The following is a 22741-nucleotide window of genomic DNA, read 5'->3' as shown; positions in this document are numbered from 1 at the left end:
AAGATCCCTGTCAGGGATCCTGCTTCCCTTAGTCTCACTTGTTTCCACACACACGTATACATGCCTATCTTTCTGTGATTAATTCACTGCCACCAATTTCCCTAGAATAGTTCAAAATCTCCTAGTAGTGTTTTTATTAGGCCTGGTCATGAGATGGGTTCCACCACCAGCCCTTTCCTTAAACTTGTGTCCCGTTCTTTGGGGAGCACATCACCTCCAAGACTAAGATGAGTAATTATTTCACTTAATTCTGCTGGAAGTAGGGAGACCAAGTTTCTTGCTAGATCAAATGTAAGCATGAAACAACCACCTGAATCAACATTCTCTGCAATTTAATCTTTATTGATTTAAAATATTGAATCCATTCACCACAAAAACAACCAAAGAAAAAACAAATCACATAAAATGCAATAATAATAATAATGTTACATATAAAATAAAGTTCTTCCATACGTTGAGACTTCCATCATCCTCAGTATGGGTCCTAGATTTCCTTGTTGACTGCATATTGTATCATAAATTTAACTTATCATAAAATAGCTATAATCTTTGTAGCATATAACATTGCAGAAGTTAATCAAAGCATGTCAAAGATTTCATATGTGAACAATCTTCTTTTAAATATAATCTGTATATATCCCATTATTTGTTAAACTTTTGGTTTGTCTGGTTTCTGATTTTCCCCTGTAATAATAATAATAATAATAATAATAATTTGTTATTTATACCCCAGCCAATTCTACATAATCAAATAATTTTGTCTGCCTCTCCATTTTAGTTGGTATTTTGTCTCTCTTCCAACATTCTCTATTCTCCCAGCAGCCTATTGTCAGGAATGATGGGAGTTGAAGTTGAGTAATATCTTGAGGGAGCCTGGTTGGGCAAGCTTGTATTGGAGAGCTTTTATGAATGTTTTACAGATCCTTGAAAAGTTTGCATTATTTGAACTGTGTTCATTTTACAGATTAAATGTTTAACGTGCATGTTGATTTTCTCCTTCCTTCCTTTGAGATATTGAATAGGTCAGCCTGTTAAGCATTCAAGTTATTGATTGTTGAAAATTTGAGGACCGTAAGTGGCATGATCCCAATGTTTTTAATTATAAACAATTTAAACTCCTAATAAAATCATCATATCGGAGACTAATATTGACATTTAGGAATAATAACAATTGGAGAGCCCCTTTTAAATTTTTGTGTGGAAGGGGAAATGAATGAACTTGAGTTGTCTGAAGATTGGAAATATTGCCTAGTGAACATGGGTACCATCACTTCAAATATTCTGAATAACTTTTAAAGATATAATCGATGGACAGAGAATCGGAAGTCCACTCTATTTCTTTCTCTCTTCTCTCTTTTTTCTTTTTCTTTTGAAATTCTTGTTCTCTTCCAGTTTGCTTATGTTTTGTTTTCTTTTGTTTACGTCCTCTACTCTGGTTTAGTGAGGCACATGAAGGTGATGGCTGGCCTATGTGGAAGACCCTGTGTGACTCCTCTGAGAGAGGGCTTTGTATTTTCTTCTGTCTTACTTTTTTCTTTTCTTTTCCTTGTTTCATTTTTATTTTTATCTAGATTAGTTTGTTTTTTATACTACAGGCAGCCCCCCATGTATGTGGGGTAAAATTCCAAGGCAACACACACATTGGTGTATAATTGAAACACCTAATGTCCAGATTTCCCCACCCAGTCTTTACCAGGATTTCAAAGGTGAAATTGATGTCCAGGGGGAATTTCTGAAAGGCGGCGCTTTGTCCTGGATCTTAGAAAAGTTCATCAAAAAATTGTGGACATCAGGGTGCGCTGGTTTTTTATTTTTTGAAACATGGCAAGCCTGGTTAAAAGAATTCTGAGGGGAGTCTCTAAGAGAAACCAATGTGGCTTTCCATTCCCCATTTAGATGCCATCTCCTCAGATGTCAATAATAATAATAATAATAATAATTTATTATTTGTACCCCGCCCATCTGGCTGGGTTTCCCCAGCCACTCTGGGCGGCTTCCAACAAAGATAAAAAAATACACTAAAATGTCACATATTAAAAACTTCCCTGAACAGGGCTGCCTTCAGATGTCTTCTGAATGTCAGGTAGTTGTTTATCGCTTTGACATCTGATGGGAGGGCGTTCCACAGGGCGGGTGCCACTACCGAAAAGGCCCTCTGCCTGGTTCCCTGTAACTTGACCTCTCGTAGTGAGGGAAGTCAAATATGGAGGGAGAGATATCATACACACAAACACACAAACGTGATGTATATAATACATAATATAATAATACATACTATATATTACATAAAATAATTTATTCTATAATAAATATTATATACATATAATAAATATTATATATAATGAATATTTTATATATATATAATGAATATATATATATATATATATATATATATATATATATATATATATATATACACACACACACACACACACACACAGTGGTGCCTCGCAAGACGAAATTAATTCGTTCCGCAAGTCTCTTCGTCTTGCGAGTTTTTCGTCTTGCGATGCACGGTTTCCCATAGGAATGCATTGAAAATCAATTAATGCGTTCCTAGGGAAACCGCCTTCAGACCAGGTCCGGGGACAGTCTGTCCCCCGACCTCTTCTGAAGGCTGGGGTGGGGACAAGGGCTTTTCTTCCCACCCCCAGCATTTTAAAAAAACCCGGGACAGCAGAGGACTTCTCCGCTGTCCGGGGCGATCTTAAAATGCTGGCGGGCGGCATTTTAAAATCGCCCGGGACAGCGGAGGACTTCTCCCTGTCCAGGGCGATTTAAAAGCCCCTGGGAAGGCAGGCAGGGGGGACAAAGACTTTGCTCCCCCCTGCCTGCCTTCCCGGGAGAGCGGAGAAAGGCAGCGCGCCATTCCCGTTGTCCCCCGACTTGGCTAGAAGGCTGGCGGGGGGGGGGAGCCTGCTCCTCCCCGTCGCCAGCCCCGCAAACTTGGGGGACAGCGAGAGAGGCGCAGCGCGCCATCCCGCTGTCCCCCGACTTGGCTGGAAGGCTGGCGGGGGGAGAAGCCTGCTCCTCCCCGTCGCCAGCCCCGCAAACTCGGGGAACAGCGGGAGAGGCGCAGCTCGCCCTTCCCGCTGCCCCCCGACTTGGCTGGAAGGCTGGCGGGGGGAGAAGCCTGCTCCTCCCCGTCGCCAGCCCCGCAAACTCGGGGGACAGCGGGAGAGGCGCAGCGCGCCATCCCGCTGTCCCCCGACTTGGCTAGAAGGCTGGCGGGGGGGAGAAGCCTGCTCCTCCCCGTCGCCAGCCCCGCAAACTTGGGGGACAGCGAGAGAGGCGCAGCGCGCCATCCCGCTGTCCCCCGACTTGGCTGGAAGGCTGGCGGCGGGAGAAGCCTGCTCCTCCCCGTCGCCAGCCCCGCAAACTCGGGGGACAGCGGGAGAGGCGCAGCTCGCCCTTCCCGCTGCCCCCCGACTTGGCTGGAAGGCTGGCGGGGGGAGAAGCCTGCTCCTCCCCGTCGCCAGCCCCGCAAACTCGGGGGACAGCGGGAGAGGTGCAGCTCGCCATCCCGCTGTCCCCCGAATTGGCTAGAAGGCTGGCGGGGGGGAGAAGCCTGCTCCTCCCCGTCGCCAGCCCCGCAAACTCGGGGGGACAGCGGGAGAGGCGCAGCGCGCCATCCCGCTGTCCCCTGACTTGGCTGGAAGGCTGGCGGGGGGAGAAGCCTGCTCCTCCCCGTTGCCAGCCCCGCAAACTCGGGGGACAGCGGGAGAGGCGCAGCTCGCCCTTCCCGCTGCCCCCCGACTTGGCTGGAAGGCTGGCGGGGGGAGAAGCCTGCTCCTCCCCGTCGCCAGCCCTGCAAACTCGGGGGACAGCGGGAGAGGCGCAGCGCGCCATCCCGCTGTCTCCCGACATGGTTTGGAGGCTGGCGGGGGGGAGAAGCCTGCTCCTCCCCGTCGCCAGCCCCGCAAACTCGGGGGGACAGCGGGAGAGGCGCAGCGCGCCATCCCGCTGTCTCCCGACATGGTTTGGAGGCTGGCGGAGGGCTTCCTCCTCCCCCAGCCCCGCAAGCTCCCAGAGCGATGCCAAAGCTGCGCGCAGCTTCGGCATGGCTCTGGGTCCCGTTCTGGGGGAGGGGGAAGCTCGGGCTTCCCCCGCCCTAGCCCCACGCCTGGCGGTGGGGGAATAAATTTCCCCCCCTTTATTTCCCCCCGCCCCCCCCCGGCCAGGCTTCGGAGGAGGTCCGAGGACAGTGGGGAAGACGCGCTGCGCTTCCCCGCTGTCCCGGAGATTTCCCTATGGGCTTTCGTCTTGCGAAGCAAGCCCATAGGGAAATTCGTTTTGCGAAGCGCCTCCAAAACGGAAAACCCTTTCATCTAGCGGGTTTTCCGTCTAGCGAGGCGTTCGTCTTGCGGGGTACCACTGTATATATATATATATATATATATATATATATATATGCTTTCGTAGATTTTCACGGGTATAGGAATGCAGGTTTTGGTGTCCTCGGGTGTCTTCCCGTGTAAAAGTTGGGGTGTCTAGGCGACGTTTCGACGAGGTCTCACTCGTCATCTTCAGGCTGGTGCTTTCGGCTTCTTGTTACTGGAACAGAGCAGGATCTCAGTGTTTGAGTTCCTATAAATACTGTGAGGAGGTGTGGTGTATAGCCTCCAATGTTCTGGGCCGAGAGGAAGTTCCCAGGCTAGTGTGTCTTTTCTTCTTTTGTTCCTTAATTGCTTGAGGGATATCTTGAGTGATTTCTTGAGTGATATCCTGAGTACCACTTAGGTGGGTCATTAGGTGTGGATTAGTTGCTAAAGCCTTTGTGTCTTGACCTCTTGAACTTTGTGAAGAGCTTAGTTGTGCTCTGGCTTGGCTTCGTGTATAGGGGCGAGCTGTGGTTTTGTGGCCTGTGCCAGCCAGATCTGTGTAGGGATTGCAGGGGGGTGCAGCATCCGGAGGTGCCACCATGGTTTGGCTACTGGATGGTGTCTGTAATTTATCTGTGGAGAGGGTCTGGGTTTGGGTCTGGTGTGGTTGATTGGTGATGGCGTTCTGTGTGCCTCTGGATCTGGTGTCAGTTTTTGTGGGGAGGGCTAATTTCCAGATGTCTGGCAAGCGGGATGTGTCGTCACGCTTGTTCATGTTGTGAGGGTGTTTCTCTATCTCGATGGCTTCCATGAAATCACCATGAAATCACCATCCAGTAGCCAAACCATGATGGCACCTCCGGATGCTGCACCCCCCTGCAATCCCTACACAGATCTGGCTGGCACAGGCCACAAAACCACAGCTCGCCCCTATACACGAAGCCAAGCCAGAGCACAACTACAGCCATCTTCTCAGAAAAACTCTTCACAAAGTTCAAGAGGTCAAGACACAAAGGCTTTAGCAACTAATCCACACCTAATGACCCATCTAAGTGGTACTCAGGATATCACTCAAGAAATCACTCAAGATATCCCTCAAGCAACTAAGGAACAAAAGAAGAAAAGGCACACTAGCCTGGGAACTTCCTCTCGGTCCAGAACATTGGAGGCTATACACCACACCCCTCAACAGTATTTATAGGAACTCAAACACTGAGATCCTGCTCTGTTCCAGTAACAAGAAGCCGAAAGCACCAGCCTGAAGATGACGAGTGAGACCTCGTCGAAACGTCGCCTAGACACCCCAACTTTTACACGGGAAGACACCCGAGGACACCAAAACCTGCATATATATATATATATATATATATATATATATATAAATTTATTTATACCCCGCCCTCCCCAGCCAAGGCCGGGCTCAGAGCGGCTTACAAGCAATAATAAAAACAAGAAGAATGATTACAACTTAAAAACAAAAACAAAATAAAATACAACATTAAAATAATGGAACATTAAAATATTAAAATGTAGCCTCATTGCAGGAGGAGAAGGGAAAGAAAAAAGAAAGAGAGGGAGGGAGGGAGGGAATCAAATTGGCTCCAAGCCAAAGGCCAACTCTGTCTTACAGGCCCTGCGGAAAGAAATCAGATCCTGCAGGGCCCTGGTCTCATGAGGCAGAGCGTTCCACCAGACCGGAGCCAGAGTTGAAAAGGCCCTGGCTCTGGTTGAAGCCAATCTAACTTCCTTAGTGCCTGGGACCTCTAGGGTGTTGTTATTTATGGACCTTGAGGCTCTCTGCGGGGCATACCAGGAGAGGCGGTCCCATAGGTACGAGGGTCCTAGGCCGTGAAGGGCTTAAATCTGACCCTGTACTCCACCGGGAGCCAGTGCAGCTTGAAAAGCACTGGGTGAATATGTTCCCATGGCAAAGACCCCGTGAGGAGCCTCGCTGCAGCAATATGAAGCAGCAAATATAGTCCAGTATTCCTGAGGAATTATAATTCTTCTTCTTATTATTATTGGAAAAACCCACCCCCAAACCACAGAAAGTATGTACATACATACATATACATACATCAAATACATATACATACATCATATACATATACATATACATATACATACATCATATACATATACATACATCAAATACATATACATACATCATATACATATACATATACATATACATATACATATACATATACATATACATATACATATACATATACATATACATATACATATACATATACATATACATATACATATACATATTACGGCCAAATCCCCGAGCCCATGCATCCCAGTGAGCAATACAAAACATGTGTTTCTTCCCATCAAGCTCCAAAGAGATTCTCCGGAAGTTGGGATTGTTTCTCTCTCCTGGAATTAACAAAATAACAGTCATTCTTGCTGAATCCCAGTGGATTTCCACCCAGAAACTCAGCAACAAAGAAACCCAGAGCAAAACATTATTGTGATAAATACGCCCTGAAGGGGAGTGAGAGACCGGACAGACACTCCGACGTCTGGTCATTTCCCCCAATGTTCTGAATCCGTGGCTGAGACCTATGGATTTGGTGGCCCCTTAATTCTGTACAAAGTTCAAGTGGGGCGAGGGTCTCTTTCTGCCGTCCATGATTTGGGTTTTAGTTTTTTTGCTCCTTCCTCAGGCTGCCACCAAGATGTCCCTGAGGACCAAGTGTCTGTTGACCAGGCCTTTTGAACTCCAGGAAGACTATTACAGGCCAGGAGATCTCATTGTGGGGGCACATTTACGCTTCAGCAGTGCCATACACACAAATCAGATGTTTATTTTGTCACCCCGAGAACGGGACACATACATTTCTAAGTACGTACATGGAAACTCTGGGGAGGGATTTGGGTTGCTCTAATATCATTGTAGACTAGAGGGCATGTTCCAGGGATCTGCATCCAGGGAGCTAGTGTGGTGTAGTGGTTAAGAGCGGTAGACTCGTAATCTAGTGAACCGGGTTCGATTCCCCGCTCCTCCACATGCAGCTGCTGGGTGACCTTGGGCTAGTCACACTTCTCTGAAGTCTCTCAGCCCCACTCACCTCACAGAGTGTTTGTTGTGGGGGAGGAAGGGAAGGGAGAATGTTAGCCGCTTTGAGACTCCTGAAGGGGAGTGATAAAGTGGGATATCAAATCCAAACTCTTCTTCTTCTGCATTAGCGATATTGCTTGTTTCCCAGAATGAAAAACAAACCATAAAACAAAGCTTTACGGCTTGTCTTCACCAGATAAGAATCTGACCCTTTGCTTCTTTCAGAGACTTGCATAGTCTACAAAGACTTCCAGAGACTTATAAGACTTAGGTTTATTTGGTTCTATGTTTTCAAGAGAATCCATCAAGAGTGCCTATTTTGTGACTTTCAGAGACTTATAAGACTTATGTTTATTTCGCTCTATGTTTTCAAGAGAATCCATCAGGAGTGCACATTTTGTGACTTTCAGAGACTTATAAGATTTCTGTTTATTGGGTCTGCAGAGTACATATTTCATATATTTCATATTCTATGTTCCGTATAGATTATATAAAGAGTTTATATTGATTTTGCATTGTTGTACTTGGTCATCTTGTTGCCTCGGATATTACTGATAATTGTTTGCAACACAGGGGTTTAATTGTCTGGTTACTGAAAAGCAAACCATGGCATCTCCAAATAATTGTCCATACCGGCAGGTGGTTCTGTTTATGGTGGTGAAAGTAACGCCAAAGCATCCCCATGAATCAAGATGGGAAGGCTGCTAGGCTCGCCAACAGAAAATATTTATTATTATTATTACTATTATTACTATTTATTCTATGTAAACATACGGGAAAACAATTCTATCTTCTCCTTTCCACTGATCAAAGTGTTGCCCAAGGTTGCCAACAGCATTCAGAAGTACAGTAAAACAAATTGGCAAACATTAAACTGAACCTGGAGCAGGGCAGATAATTAAAGCAGTCTGCTTCGAATACCAAAATCAAGGGAAAATCTACTTGAACAAAATGAACCTTTGCTGTAATAAAGCAATAAAGGTAAAGGTACCCCTGACTTTTAGGTCCAGTCACGAACGACTCTGGGGTTGCAGCGTTCATCTCGCTTTACTGGCCGAGGGAGCCAGCGTACAGCTTCTGGGTCATGTGGCCAGCATGACTAAACCACTTCTGGAGAACCAGAGCAGCGCACGGAAACGCCGTTTACCTTCCTGCCGGAGCGGTACCTATTTATCTACTTGCACTTTGCTGTGCTTTTGAACTGCTAGGTTGGCAGGAGCAGGGACCGAACAACGGGAGCTCACCCCGTCACGGGGATTCAAACTGCCGACCTTCTGATTGGCAAGCCCTAGGCTCAGTGGTTTAGGAACACCCCTAGACTTGGAAGTACTAAGCGCTAAATGCACACCAGCTCCAAGTGGTTTCCAAATCTCTCCTCCAACTCCTCCCCAGTGCAGCTCAACTGCACTCTTACACAGAAGTCAGGCAGTGGAAAGCCTGACAAACTGTGCTGTTCTGCCTGCATGGTCTATACCTGGTGTACATGCCTTTGCCCTCAAAAGCTGCAGCTTACAGGGAGAGGGAGAATGGACCCACCTGTGGCACCCCCCTGCATGCACTCTCAAATGCATGTTGTACTGATTGGACAGCTTTAAAGGGAATTGAACAAATTCATGTTCAAGGTCATAAATGGCTGATAATCATGACGGCTGTGTCCACTACTTCTGGTATCGAAGGCAGAGATTTTAAGGCTGCTGCTTACTTTTCTTCTCCTTTCCTGTTGAGCAACAACAGACAGCCGTTATTTGTTTGGGTTGCTTTTGTTGTAGATATCAAGCAGGAGAGAGAGGAATGTGATTGTGTGTAAAAGAGATGATTCTGGCTGGTCACTGATTGTAGTAGTAGTAGTAGTAGTAGTAGTAGTAATAATAATAATAATAATAATAATAATAATAATAATTTATTATTTATACCTCACACCATCTGGCTGGGTTTCCCCAGACACTCTGGGCGGCTGTAGAAAGAAGAGGCTAGAGAGGTCATAAATTTTGTGTTTTAAAATTTTTATTTTTATATTTCGAAAAAGTTTACAACAAATTACAGTAAATAATCAAATAACTTTGGACTTCTCCTCCACATCTCCATGGTGTCTCCAGCTTCCCAACTAATGCTGCTTATTATAGTTATTCTATACCAGGGGTCGGCAAAGTTTACCTCACCTGGGCCAGTTCTGGGGAGATCCCTCCATGGGCTGGACAAAGCCATGCCATTTCTTCTTCCTCTTTGGCGATCACTCGTAGCCGAGTAAGATTGTCTTCCATAAACACGGTTTTAACAATGAGTCCGTAAGTGACTGTGGAGGCCAATTCTGGATCCACACGTCCTTCCACAGTTGGGACACTGGTTTCTGGGCGGGAGTTGATCACGGTGTGGATTTGCTAAGCGTGCCTTCCTCCTAGCACGGTTCTCCCTTGCATCCTGAGTTCGAGTGTCTTCAAAGCCCATGACACCTTTGGTAAAGGCTGTTCTCCAATTGGAGCACTCGCAGGCCATTGTTACCTAGTTGTCACTGTTTATACTTCATTTTTTTAATATTTGCCTTGAGGGAGTCTTTTGTTGACCACCAGCATTACGCTTTCCATTTTTAATTTCGGAATAGAGTAGTTGCTTTGGAAGAGGATCATCAGGCATCCGCACAACATGACCAGTCCAACGAAGTTGATGTTGAAGAATGTGTGCATGCCGTTAAACACAAGCATCCTATCAAAGTCGCCAGGCTGCTGCAAAAAATTGAAACTGATCCCACAAAACGTGACTTGATGGAGTTTTGTGGCTGCATCAATCACAGCATCTTGCCATCTGGCATCTAATGAAAGAATAATATGCCTTTTTAAAAAAGTATTTCATTAGAAATGTACTGTGCAATCTTATGCAAGTGATATGGGTAGATTAATTGCCTAAATTCAAGCAGTAAATGGGTGAACATGTTGTTAATTGGATTGACGCCAATTAGCCACACTTACCTTTCACTCCTCTCGCTCCAGCCAGAAGTCTGCCCTTAATGCTCTATGTGCAAACATTTTGGGGGATTTTTTGCCCCAACCTTTCCCCACCAAAAAAACCCTCACTCTTTAAAGCTGAATTGGGGCAAATGTCAATTTGGGTTTTCTACAGATGGACATTTGCTCCAGTTGATCCTCAAAGAGTTGGTTTTCGTGGGGAAAGATCCAGAGCGTGGATACGGAACTTTAAATTTAATTTAAATTTAATTTAAACCATGTTTCCCTCCGTCTGGAAAGAACGGATGAAGATAAGTGGGACATGTCCTCTTTCGGGATTTCCTCGCCTCCTCTGACACAACTCTCCTTACAGTCAAGTGCTGAAGACCTACCAGCACATCCTGGCCTTGGCATTCTCTGTCAGTGAGGTCAACAGGGACCCCGTGCTCCTAACCAACACAACACTGGGCTTCCGTATCTATGGTGATAACAGCGATGCAAAGACGACTTATGAGTCCAGCTTGTCTCTGCTCTCCACGAGGGGGGAAGTGGCTCCCAACTATCAATGCGACAGTCGGGATAAGCTGTTCTCCGTCATCGGGGGTCTCAGCTCCAAATCATCAATGCAGATGGCATACCTCTTTGGCATCTTGAAGATTCCACAGGTAAGAGAATTTGTCTGGGGACCCTCGTAGCACTGTGGTCTAAACCTCTGAGCCTAGGGCTTGCTGATCAGAAGGTTGGCAGTTCAAATCCCTGCAACGGGGTGAGCTCCTGTTGTTCGGTCCCTGTCCCCTGCCAACCTAGCAGTTCAAAAGCACAGCAAAGTGCAAGTAGATAAATAGGTACCACTCCGGCGGGAAGGTAAGTATATATAGAATATAGATATATATGAATATCTATATTCATATAGTATACAGTATGCTGTCTATTACTATGCTCTGTATTATGTTCTTAACATGATGCTCCATAAAATATATTATTAATGTGGTACGCTGCCCTGTAATCTTTTGATAAACAGCAGTATATACATCAGATAATTAACAATAATAACAGAAATCAAAAGAAGTGGATTACCAATGTAGGAGCAAATGGTTCATGAAACTGGCAAAATTAGCTGCCAAACTAAGAGGGCATAATGACGAAGTGCTTAAGGAAGGCTGAAACAGCTTATTGAACCAGAATACAAAAAAGGGAGGTGTGAGGAAGTCGAGGAAATAAGTAAATGAAAGACAAAGATATGAAAATATCGGATGTGGTTTTTTTCTGTTTTCTTTTTAAATGTTTTTGTTTTTAAATGTTTTTGTTTTTTCTTTCTTTTATTGCTTTGTTGTACTGTCTTTTTGTTGTATTTTGTTTTATTTTTGGAGTATTGTAACTCTTTTATTGTTTGTCTTTTTTCTTGTAAATGTTAAATTCTAATAAATATCTTTTTTTTTAAAAAAAAAGTGTTTAAGGAAGAAGGGAGACCACTGATTGACAATCTATCAAATTATCACCCATATACGTAGTCACGGGCAGGATTTGAAATATAAGCAGTGGATTACTGAAAGGTTTAATGGTAGTGGGGTTTAGATAATAAAAATGTATGCATTATAAAACAGCTAATAAAAAGGAGTAAAAAAAGCAAACACCAGGAAGGGATGGGAAGTCAAGAAGAAACTTTGGATGTTAAAAAAGATAGTATATGATGATAAATTCTTTGAAACATTTCTGGAGACTTAATAAAAATGATATTTGGGGGGGCCCCAATAATAACATTACTCCGGTTTTGAGAGAACTGTTCTGGTTGCCTGTTCACATCTAAGTCCAATTCAGTTTGGAGCCTGACCTGGGAAACAAATGCATGAAGGTACTTCAAGTAATTTTATCTCTCTCCTGCACAGCCCTGGAATCCGTGCAGTGGCGTAGCGTGGGGGGTGCAGGGGGGGCCGGCCGCACCGGGCGCAACATCTGGGGGTTAGGCTTAGGGGGCGCAAATCCACGGGTTGGGGGCGCAAATCCACGGGTTAGGGGGCACAAATTACTTGCCTTGCCCCGAGTGCTGACAACCCACGCTACGCCACTGAATCTGTGGGAGGAAAAGTGTATTAGAAATATTTCAAAAATTCTAAATAAATAAATAAATTTTGAATAAAGGCTTTCTCTTTCCTTCAGCTTGGTTATGGTTCATTCAGCCCTGTTGAGAGAGAGATGCTTCCTTCCTTCTTCCGAATCGATCCCAACGAAGTGCCGCAGTACGTCGGGTTGGTCCAACTGCTCCTACATTTCCGATGGAACTGGATTGGCCTCATCACTTCCGATGACGACACGGGTGAAAATTTCATCCGGACTCTGATGCCAATGCTCACGGAGAATGATATTTGTGTGTCCTCGGTAGAAATGATAAATGAACGGCTAATGAAGCGATTAGCAACTAATCTTTTTAGGAAATCTCTTATTAAGTGGCAGAGTAAAGCCATGGTTATCTCTGTGGACTACAAGGAAGCAGCCGTGCTAATACATAAACTCGAGTTTCTCAGAAAGGATTTCAGGCCCTCACGTGTGAGGGTTTGGATCGTGACATCCCGCTGGGATTTTGCTGCTCTGGGGGCACAAAAGCATTGGAAGGAACTGGAATACTTCCACGGTGCTCTGTCCTTCAGAGTCCACACAAGTGATGTCCAGGGGTTTAATAAATTCCTCCTGGCCTTAAATCCAGCCCGGCCCGAGGGAGATGTCTTTCTCCGAAACTGGTGGCAAATGGCATTTAACTGCTGGTTTCCAATAGCAGGTCAAACTTCTAGCAAGAGAAAGTGTACAGGGAAGGAGAAACTAGAGGACCTGCCACACTCTGTGTTTGAAACGAGAATGACTGGCCACAGCTATACCATGTACAATGCCATCTACTCCGTGGCACACGCTTTACATGCCATGTACTCATTGAGACCCACTCGTGCCATGATGCGGGAGGGCAAGAAACCTCTGGCTATCCAGCCATGGCAGGTAACATCGTTCTTTAGATGTATCTCTCTCTTTCCCAAAGTAATGGACCCATTCGTTCTCTAGTGTTTTGTCAGGGGTCGCAATATGGATGGAGACAGATTGGTATTTTAAACCATCCAAAGATCTCAATTTCTCCTGTTTGAAAGCTTCACTCTCTTCCTTTCAAAAATGTTGCAACATTCTATAGTTGTTTCCTGGTGAGGAGAGAGGAGTGGAGGTTTATGAATTCCTGATCTCTGATTGCAGTCATGGGATTGTTGTCTTTCACATGACGTGATATGTTTTGACTCCACAGAGTGGGAAGTGACAGAGACAGGATGTTTGTGTTACTGTGTTCCGTGAAGTGGGTCTATTGTCCTTTGTTCTTTCTCTCTTTGCTGTTTGATGCTAGAGAGAGAGGGAGCCATGTTGCAGTGCTCCGTGTGTGTTTATATGTAAGTAAAGTAGATTAGCCAACATGCTGAGTTGCTGGGGTTCTGTCACAAGCGGCATAAACTCTGCGGATCTCTAAGTGTGCCGGTGTCAGTTGGTATCGGTCGCTGTGATATTCGGGCTGAAGAAAGCTTACGAAGCTCTCCAACGATCGACCAGGAGGGAGAGAACATGCCAGTTGGGCATGTGTCTCTGGCAGGGTCCTACTCGAGTGTAGGCTGAACTCCTGACAGATAACGCCTGTTATCTTTTCCTTTTCCAGGCTACAAATCTAACTGCTCCCACCCAAGCATGTGGGTTGTGTTATAGCAAGTAGACACCAGCCATGAAAAGCAACCATTACTTGCACTTTCCAGCTATTTGGGGCTGCTGCTGAAAGTTAATGCCATCCCATGGTTAATTATCTCAATGGATGTAATTCCAAAATCTTTGGTCTGTGTTTAGTTCAAACGTAAGAAGAGCCTGTTGGATTGTGCCAACAGCCCAGTTTACACAACATTATTCTTCAAGTAGGGTCAGGTGGGTTAGATTCAGGGGTCTTCATCTCAGACAAAAGCACGTGCAAGTTTAAAAAAACCCAACCCTCTAGATATGTAAATTGTTTATTCTGTTATTGTGTGTGAGCAACCTTTCATACCTCCAGTCAACAGAGGGCAGGGTTGAGACTAACACACAGTCGGGGAAAATGCACTTCATGGTCTCTTCCCAAAGTCCCAGGCTCCATTCCTTCCTCTTCCTGCAGAAGGAACTGAGCCAGGATGAGGGAGGTGAAATCAGGTCCTCAATGAACAGGAGGAAGGGACCAGTGATCAGGAGAGTCAGGAGCTGGATCCTGGGAAAGGTTCAAACAGGGGTGTCCCAACCACATTTTTGCTTGGCAAAAATAATGATCTTGCCTCTCCTTCCTCCGCACACTGTTTTGAGGGTTCTCGCGACAGATTTGGGGAGGGTGCAATGGTGCATGAGGAGGAGAGGGCAAGTCCCGTGGTGCTAGTAGGAATCTTTCCTGTGGCTTCTGCTAGAACGACTTAGTTGAATATGGAGGATACGCCTGTCTCAGACTCCCTTCATCAGGCAAAATTGTGTCCCTTGGTCTTAAACTCAACAAAAGACTAGAAAAAATAATACCCCCCTCCCCTCCAAATACCGTTCCAATAGGTCAAGGCTCAGCAGAGTCACTATGTTATCTAAACCTCTCCCCTCCTTTGTTCTTCAGATTCTCTCCTTTTTGAGGAACATCCGATTTAACAATAGTGCTGGAGATGAAGTATCTTTCACGGACAACAGTGTGGTGGGATCTTCTGGCTATGATCTTCTCAACTGGATCTATTTCCAAAATGAGTCAACAGCTTTAGTGAAAGTTGGGAGGATGGATCCAGGAGCCCCACGGGGCAAAGACTTCATCATTAACCCAGATACAATTGTGTGGTCTAGGAAGGTGGAGTGAATGTCCCAGAGCTTGTAAAAGAATTAGAGCATGATGGACTTAAATGCCCGTCAGCTCCAACCAACATGGCCAATGATTAGGGATGATGGGAGATGTAATCTGGGAATATTTTGGTGGGTGGGGGAAGGCACAGGTTCCCCAACCTTGCTCCATGCAGTGGTTCAAAATAGCTTTGACCCACTTACATTTATCACCATTTCCAGCATGCAAAGAGGGGGCCACCTTTGAAGACCTCCAAGTCCTGCTTAAAACAATTCTATCCGTGCAGAAAACCTTTCATTATATCTGCCTTTCTTAGACCCCACCTTCTGCAAGCTGTGCAAAGATCTGCTTTCCAGGGCAAAGGAGAAAAATCCCAGAAGGGAAGCCGGTTTGCTGTAATGTATGCATTCGCTGTCCAGAAGGGACTTTTTCTAACCAGACAGGTAGTTCCAACCCTGAACCTTATTCTACAGTGCAGAAGTTGCTTGTGTCCAGGGAGGGTTAAGGTAGGGTTATCAGACGTCCCCGGTTCCCAGGGACAGTCCTCGGATTTCCAAATCTGTCCCCCAACAAATTCCATCCCTGGAATGTCCCCAGATTTGCAAATCTGTCCCCAGGAAACATGGCAGTGGCAGCCTCAGCAGCCCAGAGCCAGCCTGGTAGCGCAGTTGGCTCTGGCTGGCTTCAGGAGCTGCTTGCTGCTCGCTGGCATGGCACCCGCCATTTTTCCTTGCCGGAAGTCCCCATATGATGTGTCTTGTGCACAACATCTGGGGTGCAACATATGGGGACTTCCGGCGAGGAAAAATGGCAGGCGCCATGGCAGCGAGCAGCTCCTGAAGCCAGCCAGAGCCAACTGCACTACCAGGCTGGCTCCGGGCTGCTGACTGCCACTTCTGCCACTACTGCCAAAGGGGAACCGGGGGCGTCCGGCAGTACAGATCTCCACCCCCCTTTGTTTTGACTGATTGGGGGAGGCTTGGGAGTTGCAGGCAGCCAGCCGTTGCCCAGTTTTTTAAAAGCTCTGCACATTTATGTTTCACAGAGTGTGAAAGAAGGGCTTTGGACCTTGCCTGGCAGAGAAACCGCGTGCCTTGCGCCCCTCCTGGGCAACGGCCACCCACCCATGACTTCCAAGCCTCCCCCGGTCTGTCAAAACAAAGGGAGAAGGGGGTATTTATGTTTCACAGGGTGTGAAAGAAGGGCTTCACACCTTTACACAATATTCATGTGTGCTTGGGCCCAGGGTCTTTTGCTTCACCATCCCCACTACTGACTCCCTGTTGCTCCTCAGCCTTAAAAAAAATGTCCCCGGATTCATTGGAAAAAATCTGGTAACCATAATAGGCGAGTGCAGACTTCTTTCATTATGTCCTTTTACTGCTTAGCCCTGCTGGCCTCCACATCCTCCTGAATTTCGCTGAAACTAGAAGAATTTTCAAAACGTATTCCAGAATTGCAACGTGTAGGATTTGCTATAGTTCTAAGTAACTTTGCAGTTCTAAGTTTCTTTGCAGCTTGCTTCCCTGTCTCAAAAAATGTGTTTTGTAACTTTTAAGATTCTGATCTTTTGCAATAAAAGGTCAAAATAGAGCAGAATCCCAGAGATTTTGAGCAATAAGAAGGAGAATAGGGCAGAAGACACAACACAAAAGAATATTTATAACTAGGTTCTACACCTCTGATTTCTTCTCCTGCCATCCCCACCTACCATGTACACCAGCCTGGTGTATGTGTGTGTGTGTATGAAAATAAAGCTATTTTAGAGATACTCAAATAGTGCTTGCTAATTCCAGATGCTGCTAACTGTGCCCAGTGCCCAGAAGATCAATATCCAAGCAAGGACCAAGACCAGTGTATTGCCAAGAAAATCAACTTCCTTTCGTATCATGACGCTTTGGGATTTGTTTTAGCTTCTCTGGCTCTTTCCCTCTCTCTAATCACCTCTCTAATCCTGGTAACCTTCATTAAAAACAAGGACACCCCAATCGTCAGAGCCAATAACCGCAACCTCACTTACATCCTCCTCGTCTCCCTCCTGCTCTGCTTCCTCTGCTCCTTCCTCTTCATTGGTCAGCCCAAAAAAGTCACCTGTCTTCTCCGGCAAATGGCTTTTGGAATCACCTTCTCTCTTGCCATTTCTTCCATTTTGGCAAAAACCGTCACGGTAGTTCTGGCCTTCATGGCCACCAAGCCAGGAAACGTGGCCAGAAAACTCTTGAAGACACAACTAGCAAGCACCATTGTCCTGGTCTGTTCCCTCATTCAAGCAGTTATCTGTGCCATCTGGCTGGCAACCTCTCCCCCATTCCCAAACCTGGATTTCTACTCCATGGCTGTGGAGGTTGTGGTGGAATGCAATGAAGGCTCCGTCACCATGTTTTACTCTGTCCTGAGTTACATGGGTTTCCTGGCCGTCATCAGCTTCATGGTAGCCTTCCTAGCTAGGAAGTTGCCTGACAGCTTTAACGAAGCCAAATTTATCACCTTCAGCATGCTGGTCTTCTGCAGTGTTTGGGTGTCCTTTGTGCCCACCTACCTGAGCACCAAAGGGAAGTTCATGGTGGCCGTGGAGATCTTCTCCATCTTGGCCTCTGGTGCTGGTCTCTTGGGTTGCATCTTTCTCCCCAAATGCTACATTATTCTCCTGAGACCCAACCTCAACAGCAGAGAGCATCTAATAAGAAAGAAATATCAAGGAGCTTAAGAAACTAAATAACTCATAACTTCCTATACAAAGAAGCTGGTTGAATTATTCTTTAGCTAATGTGATCAGGTTTAACTACTAGACTTTTACAAGACATCTGAAGGCAGCTCTGTTTAGGGAAGCTTTTAATGTTTAATAGACTATTGTATTTTAATATTCTGTTGAAAGCCGCCCAGAGTGGCTGGGGAAACCTAGCCAGATGGGTGGGGTATAAATAATAAATTATTATTATTATTATTATTATTATTATTATTATTATTATTCCTGAAAAATCTTGCAAATCTTGTGTATTGTTTCTGATTCTTTTTGTTTTGTTCATTCAATAAACACAGTGAAAGAAAGAAAATTGGTTTTGTAGTCCTATATATGTTTTGAACCAAAGATGAATCAGCAGAATTCGGAACCAAAAGCTCCATCCTTGGGAACTTGATCCTTGGGCAGATTAAATTTCCAGCAGCTGTCTTGCAGATGTAGCTATAACCTGCCACTGGTTTGTTTCCCTTTAAATATCAGATCAACACTGGGGCCTAAACTAGTTTGAGAACCTGATTGGTGGGTAATGGGACTTTAACCCCTTGTTCTTTGCTGCAACTGCAGGGATGGTGTCACGTACAGATAATCAATAATCTCACGACTGGGAAAAACCAACACCACTATGCTCTCAGAGGAGCTTCCAGAGATGGCATGCCCTTGGCCTGCAACCAGGGGTGGTCAGCCTGTAGTCCTGTGAACACATCAGCCCCCAGTTAATTGCATGCAGCCCTTTGTTGTCGTTGTTTAGTCGTTTAGTCGTGTCCGACTCTTCGTGACCCCATGGAGCAGAGCACGCCAGGCACTCCTGTCTTCCACTGCCTCCCGCAGTTTGGTCAAACTCATGTTCGCAGCTTCGAGAACATGGTCCAACCATCTTGTCCTCTGTCGTCCCCTTCTCCTTGTGCCCTCAATCTTTCCAAACATCAGGGTCTTTTCCAGGCAGTCTTCTGTTCTCATGAGGTGGCCAAAGTATTGGAGCCTCATCTTCACGATCTGTCCTTCCAGTGGGCTGATTTCCTTAAGAAAGGATAGGTCTGATCTTCTTGCAGTCCATGGGACTCTCAAGAGTCTCCTCCAGCACCATAATTCAAAAGCATCAATTCTTCAGCGATCAGCCTTCTTTATGGTCCAGCTCTCACTTCCATACATCACTACTGGGAAAACCATTGCTTTAACTATACAGACCTTTGTTGGCAAGGTGATGTCTCTGCTTTTTAAGATGCTGTCTAGGTTTGCTGCCCTTAGCCCGAGTTCAAAAGCCCCCTACAGGTGACAGCATATTTATTTTTTATTTTTAAAATTTCTATACCACTTTATATTTTTAATAACAATCTCAAAGCGGTTCACAGCATCTTAAAACAATAAAACAACAGCTGGGTGATGTTCCTCCAGCCTCAGGAGGAGCCTCTTCAGTAGGGCTGATGAGTCTGGGCCTCACCCCCTAGGCATACTGGGTAGAGAGGAAGAGGGAGAGGGAGAAAGGAGGGAGGGAGAAAGTAAAAGTGAAGAGGGGTGACTCAACTGTTTTTCGATCTGTCCTGCCCACTGCTGGCTTCAGCCCTCATCCACCACCCACGGCGTACCTAGACTCCCTTGCACCCTTGCCAAGGAGATGTATCGGCACCTCCTGTCCCTTGCACTCTTGGGAGAGAAGCCTGTGTGCCTTGTCTGGCCAACCAGAGCAGCAGAGATCATAGCTGTCAAGTGTCCCTTATTTGAAGGGACAGTCCCTTATTCCAGCGCCATGTCCCGCTGCTGTCCCTTATTGATAGATGTCCCTCAAATGTCCCTTAAATGATGTCCCTTAAATTTCAAAGGAAGCAGCTCCTCTCCCTCCCTCCCTGCCCACCAGGGAGGAGGGAGGCTCCAACTGTGTTGCTTGGCTGTGCTGCTCACCCAATAAGAGGTCTAAGAACGACTGGGGGGTGGAGCTTGCATGCCTTGTGTGTGGCTAGTTAATGCAAGCTGAGGGGTTTTTTGAATGCTGGATGCCATTTTGTTGCATGTGCTGCTGCAGACTTTGCAGTGCAAAGCCAGGCTGGGGAGCCATCTTAAGTTGAGGCTGCATAGGCCTTGTGGTGCATGTGATTCAGATTCTATTCAGTTGAACCTCTGGTTACAAAGTTGGTTGAACAGTGTTCTCAAACCTACCAGCATGAGTTTGACGAGACAGCAGGAAGACAGGAAGACGAGTGCCTGGAACAGGTGAGGCTGCAAGTCCCTTATTTTGGCTGCTGGTCCCTTATTTTCAAGGTTGCTGGTCCCTTATTTTCAAATCTGTAAGCTGACAGCTATGGCAGAGATGCACCTGGGGATCACACAAGCACCAAGCCGCTCCAAGCCAGAGTGGAGAGAAATGATTTTTGCACCCTCTAGAGCCTATGCCCTTGTCAAGGGCCAACATGGCCAGTCCCTATGTATGCCCCTTCCCATCACTGCCTAGAGACTCGGCAACCTCCTTGTTCTCCCCAGACATCTCAGATACTTCTCTGATCCCCAGTTCAGCCCTGGGTTGAGAGGAAGAGAGAACGGTGCTGAACCAAAGGTGAATTGTTCCGGAAGCTCTGCAAACACCATATTGATACTCAAGATTCCCCCCCCCCCCCAATTAATTGGTAGTGGTTGTAGCACTGAGCTCATATGTGTTTATAGTCACTTGCTTTGAAGCATACTAATTGTCTTGCTTTCATGTCACCCTTATCTGAGGGTTTGGGGTGCTGAGCTCTGAGACCAGAAAGGGAAACTGTAATGTTTGGGTATTTGCCAACTCCAGCCTCCTGGTCAGGTGGCTGGCGTATGCTGCTTTGACCTTTAGCTTGGGTGTGCATCTTCGTGCTTGCGATGTACATTCCGTACAAGTGAGTGCGAGGAGGAACTGGCAGGCTGCATCACTGTAAACCTATACCTTTCTTAATAAAGGCACTAGAACTGATCACTCTGGAGTTTTTTGACATCCTTCTTTTGAATTCCTGAATCTCAAGACTCACACAAGCTCCTCTCTGGCTCTGCGGTTTGCAACAAGAGCAAGAAAGGGTGGTCCGTTCACTTCTGGCTCTGACAGGTGGAGCATCCCCGAAGGGAATGGAGCTCTCTGCCGGAAAACTGGTTCCCCATCATGGGATATGTGGGAGACAACTCCACTGGGGGTTCATTACTAAGGTTCGCACCAAATTCCCAACTGGTCAGACTTTATTCAGTAATGCATTACATGACATGACATACTGTAGTACAAAATAGTCTGTGGCTGCATATCTGTTAACACACACCCTATATAGTATATATGTGCCACCTTCTGCCACCTTCTCTTATCCCAGCACCTAACCATCTTTTCACCCAGCCACAGTCCTTGAAAACAGTTACTGAACCCGAGATTTTCTTACTGTATGTGCAGAAGCTCACCTTTTACCCTGATGGCTAGTTGGTTTTATCATAATATACACTCGGGTTCCTCCTAAAGTGGTTCCTACCAATTTTGGCATCAGGCCATACTCTTGCTTTCATATCAATATTGGCCTTATTTCTGAATCACAGAATTGTGAAATCAATAAAGAATTCCTCAGTTACCACCCTCGGAATATTCCCTTTTCCAGATCCCCTCGCAAGGTCCTCTCCCTCTCCTCTTTGCCAGGGGTCAAATGAGTACAGTCATACGTCTTGTTACGTTTGCTTCAGGTTAAATCTTTTCAGGTTGCGTCCCGTGGTGACCCAGAAGTACTGGAAAGGGTTACTTCTGGGTTTCACCACTTGCGCGTGTGCAGACGCTCAAAATGACATCACGTGCATGTGCAGAAGCGGCGAATCACGACCCACACACGTGCCAGACGCGGGTTGCATTCTGCTCATGTTGCAAATGGGGCTCCGGAACGGATCCGGTTCGCAACCAGAGATACCACTGTATCACTCTTGGCCCACTTGCAGGTGTTTGTAAGCTAGACAGTGTATCCTTGGCCCCGCCCTCCACTGTGCAGCCTTCTTCCCCAGCTGCTATTTGCAGATTAAATATCTACCCATGTATTTATTTAAAAGTTGTCCCCTGCCTTACATGTGTCAGAGGGCCTGCCAGGTGTGCTCTGGGTTGGGTTGCCCATTGTTGGGCCCAGAACTGTTCTGCCATGTTAAAAAAAGAAGTCAGGAGAGAGCTAGGGTCAGCCCAGACAAAGGGTGAGAAAATCCCTCATGGTAGGGAAACAGCCGCGGCAACTCCAGTCAAGAAGGAGCTCAGGCTGGAGACAGAAAGAAAGAGGAACAATGGTGGAAAGGATGGACCCAGATCTATACACACACAAGATGAAAACAAAGAGAATTAGTACAGAAACAAGAAGTAAGGATTTAAGGTGGAGAGGCGAGGGGCTGGGAGACCTCATTTGTTTCTGCTTTTGCTGTATAAGGGAATGACATCCCACCAAATGTCAAAGAGAACAACAACTACCAGACTTTTAGAAGACATCTGAAGGCAGCCCTGTTAAGGGAAGCTTTTAATGTTTGCTGTATTACAGTATTTTAATATTTTTTTGGAAGCCGCCCAGAGTGGCTGGGGAAGCCCAGCCAGATGGGCAGGGTATAAATAAATTATGATGATGATGATGATGATGAAAAGAGCAGGAATTGAAAACCAGACAGCTGAGGGAGAAGGGGAAAGAGAGAAGAAGAAATTAAATTGTAAAATGTGAAAATTAAGATTGATATAAGGTTTGAAATGTTAATTGGAATATAAATTTGTAATATAAAGCAATAAACGGGGGAAAGTAGGACACATCTAGGAAGAAAAGTGGGAAGTCAGTTTATTCGGGGGAAATGTATTAAATTTGATGTAATTTGGTA

General features: G+C 45.8%; 1 protein-coding gene across 1 annotated transcript; it reads left to right on the top strand.

Annotated features, from left to right (window-relative positions):
- The first annotated feature begins 9024 nt into the window (after positions 1-9024).
- On the top strand, positions 9025-17896 carry LOC114591180 (vomeronasal type-2 receptor 26-like). Its single transcript, XM_077923677.1, has 5 exons — positions 9025-9062; positions 10708-10999; positions 12492-13319; positions 14968-15142; positions 16977-17896. The coding sequence occupies exons 1-5, from the start codon at positions 9025-9027 to the stop codon at positions 17885-17887; spliced, it is 2244 nt and encodes a 747-aa protein (XP_077779803.1). The 3' UTR covers positions 17888-17896.
- The last annotated feature ends 4845 nt before the right edge of the window (positions 17897-22741 follow it).

Source organism: Podarcis muralis, chromosome 2, assembly GCF_964188315.1.
Source record: "Podarcis muralis chromosome 2, rPodMur119.hap1.1, whole genome shotgun sequence".
NCBI lineage: Eukaryota > Metazoa > Chordata > Lepidosauria > Squamata > Lacertidae > Podarcis > Podarcis muralis.
The sequence above is the reverse complement of the archived record's forward strand: the minus strand, read 5'-3'. Positions and strand labels throughout refer to the sequence as shown.

Excerpts from the sequence above, each read along its gene's own strand:
- LOC114591180 (XM_077923677.1), top strand. The coding sequence starts at position 9,025 with ATGGCTGATAATCATGACGGCTGTGTCCACTACTTCTG. Across the intron at positions 9,063-10,707 it reads GGCTGTGTCCACTACTTCTG|TCAAGTGCTGAAGACCTACC; the intron begins GTATCGAAGGCA and ends CTCTCCTTACAG. Across the intron at positions 13,320-14,967 it reads TGGCTATCCAGCCATGGCAG|ATTCTCTCCTTTTTGAGGAA; the intron begins GTAACATCGTTC and ends TTTGTTCTTCAG.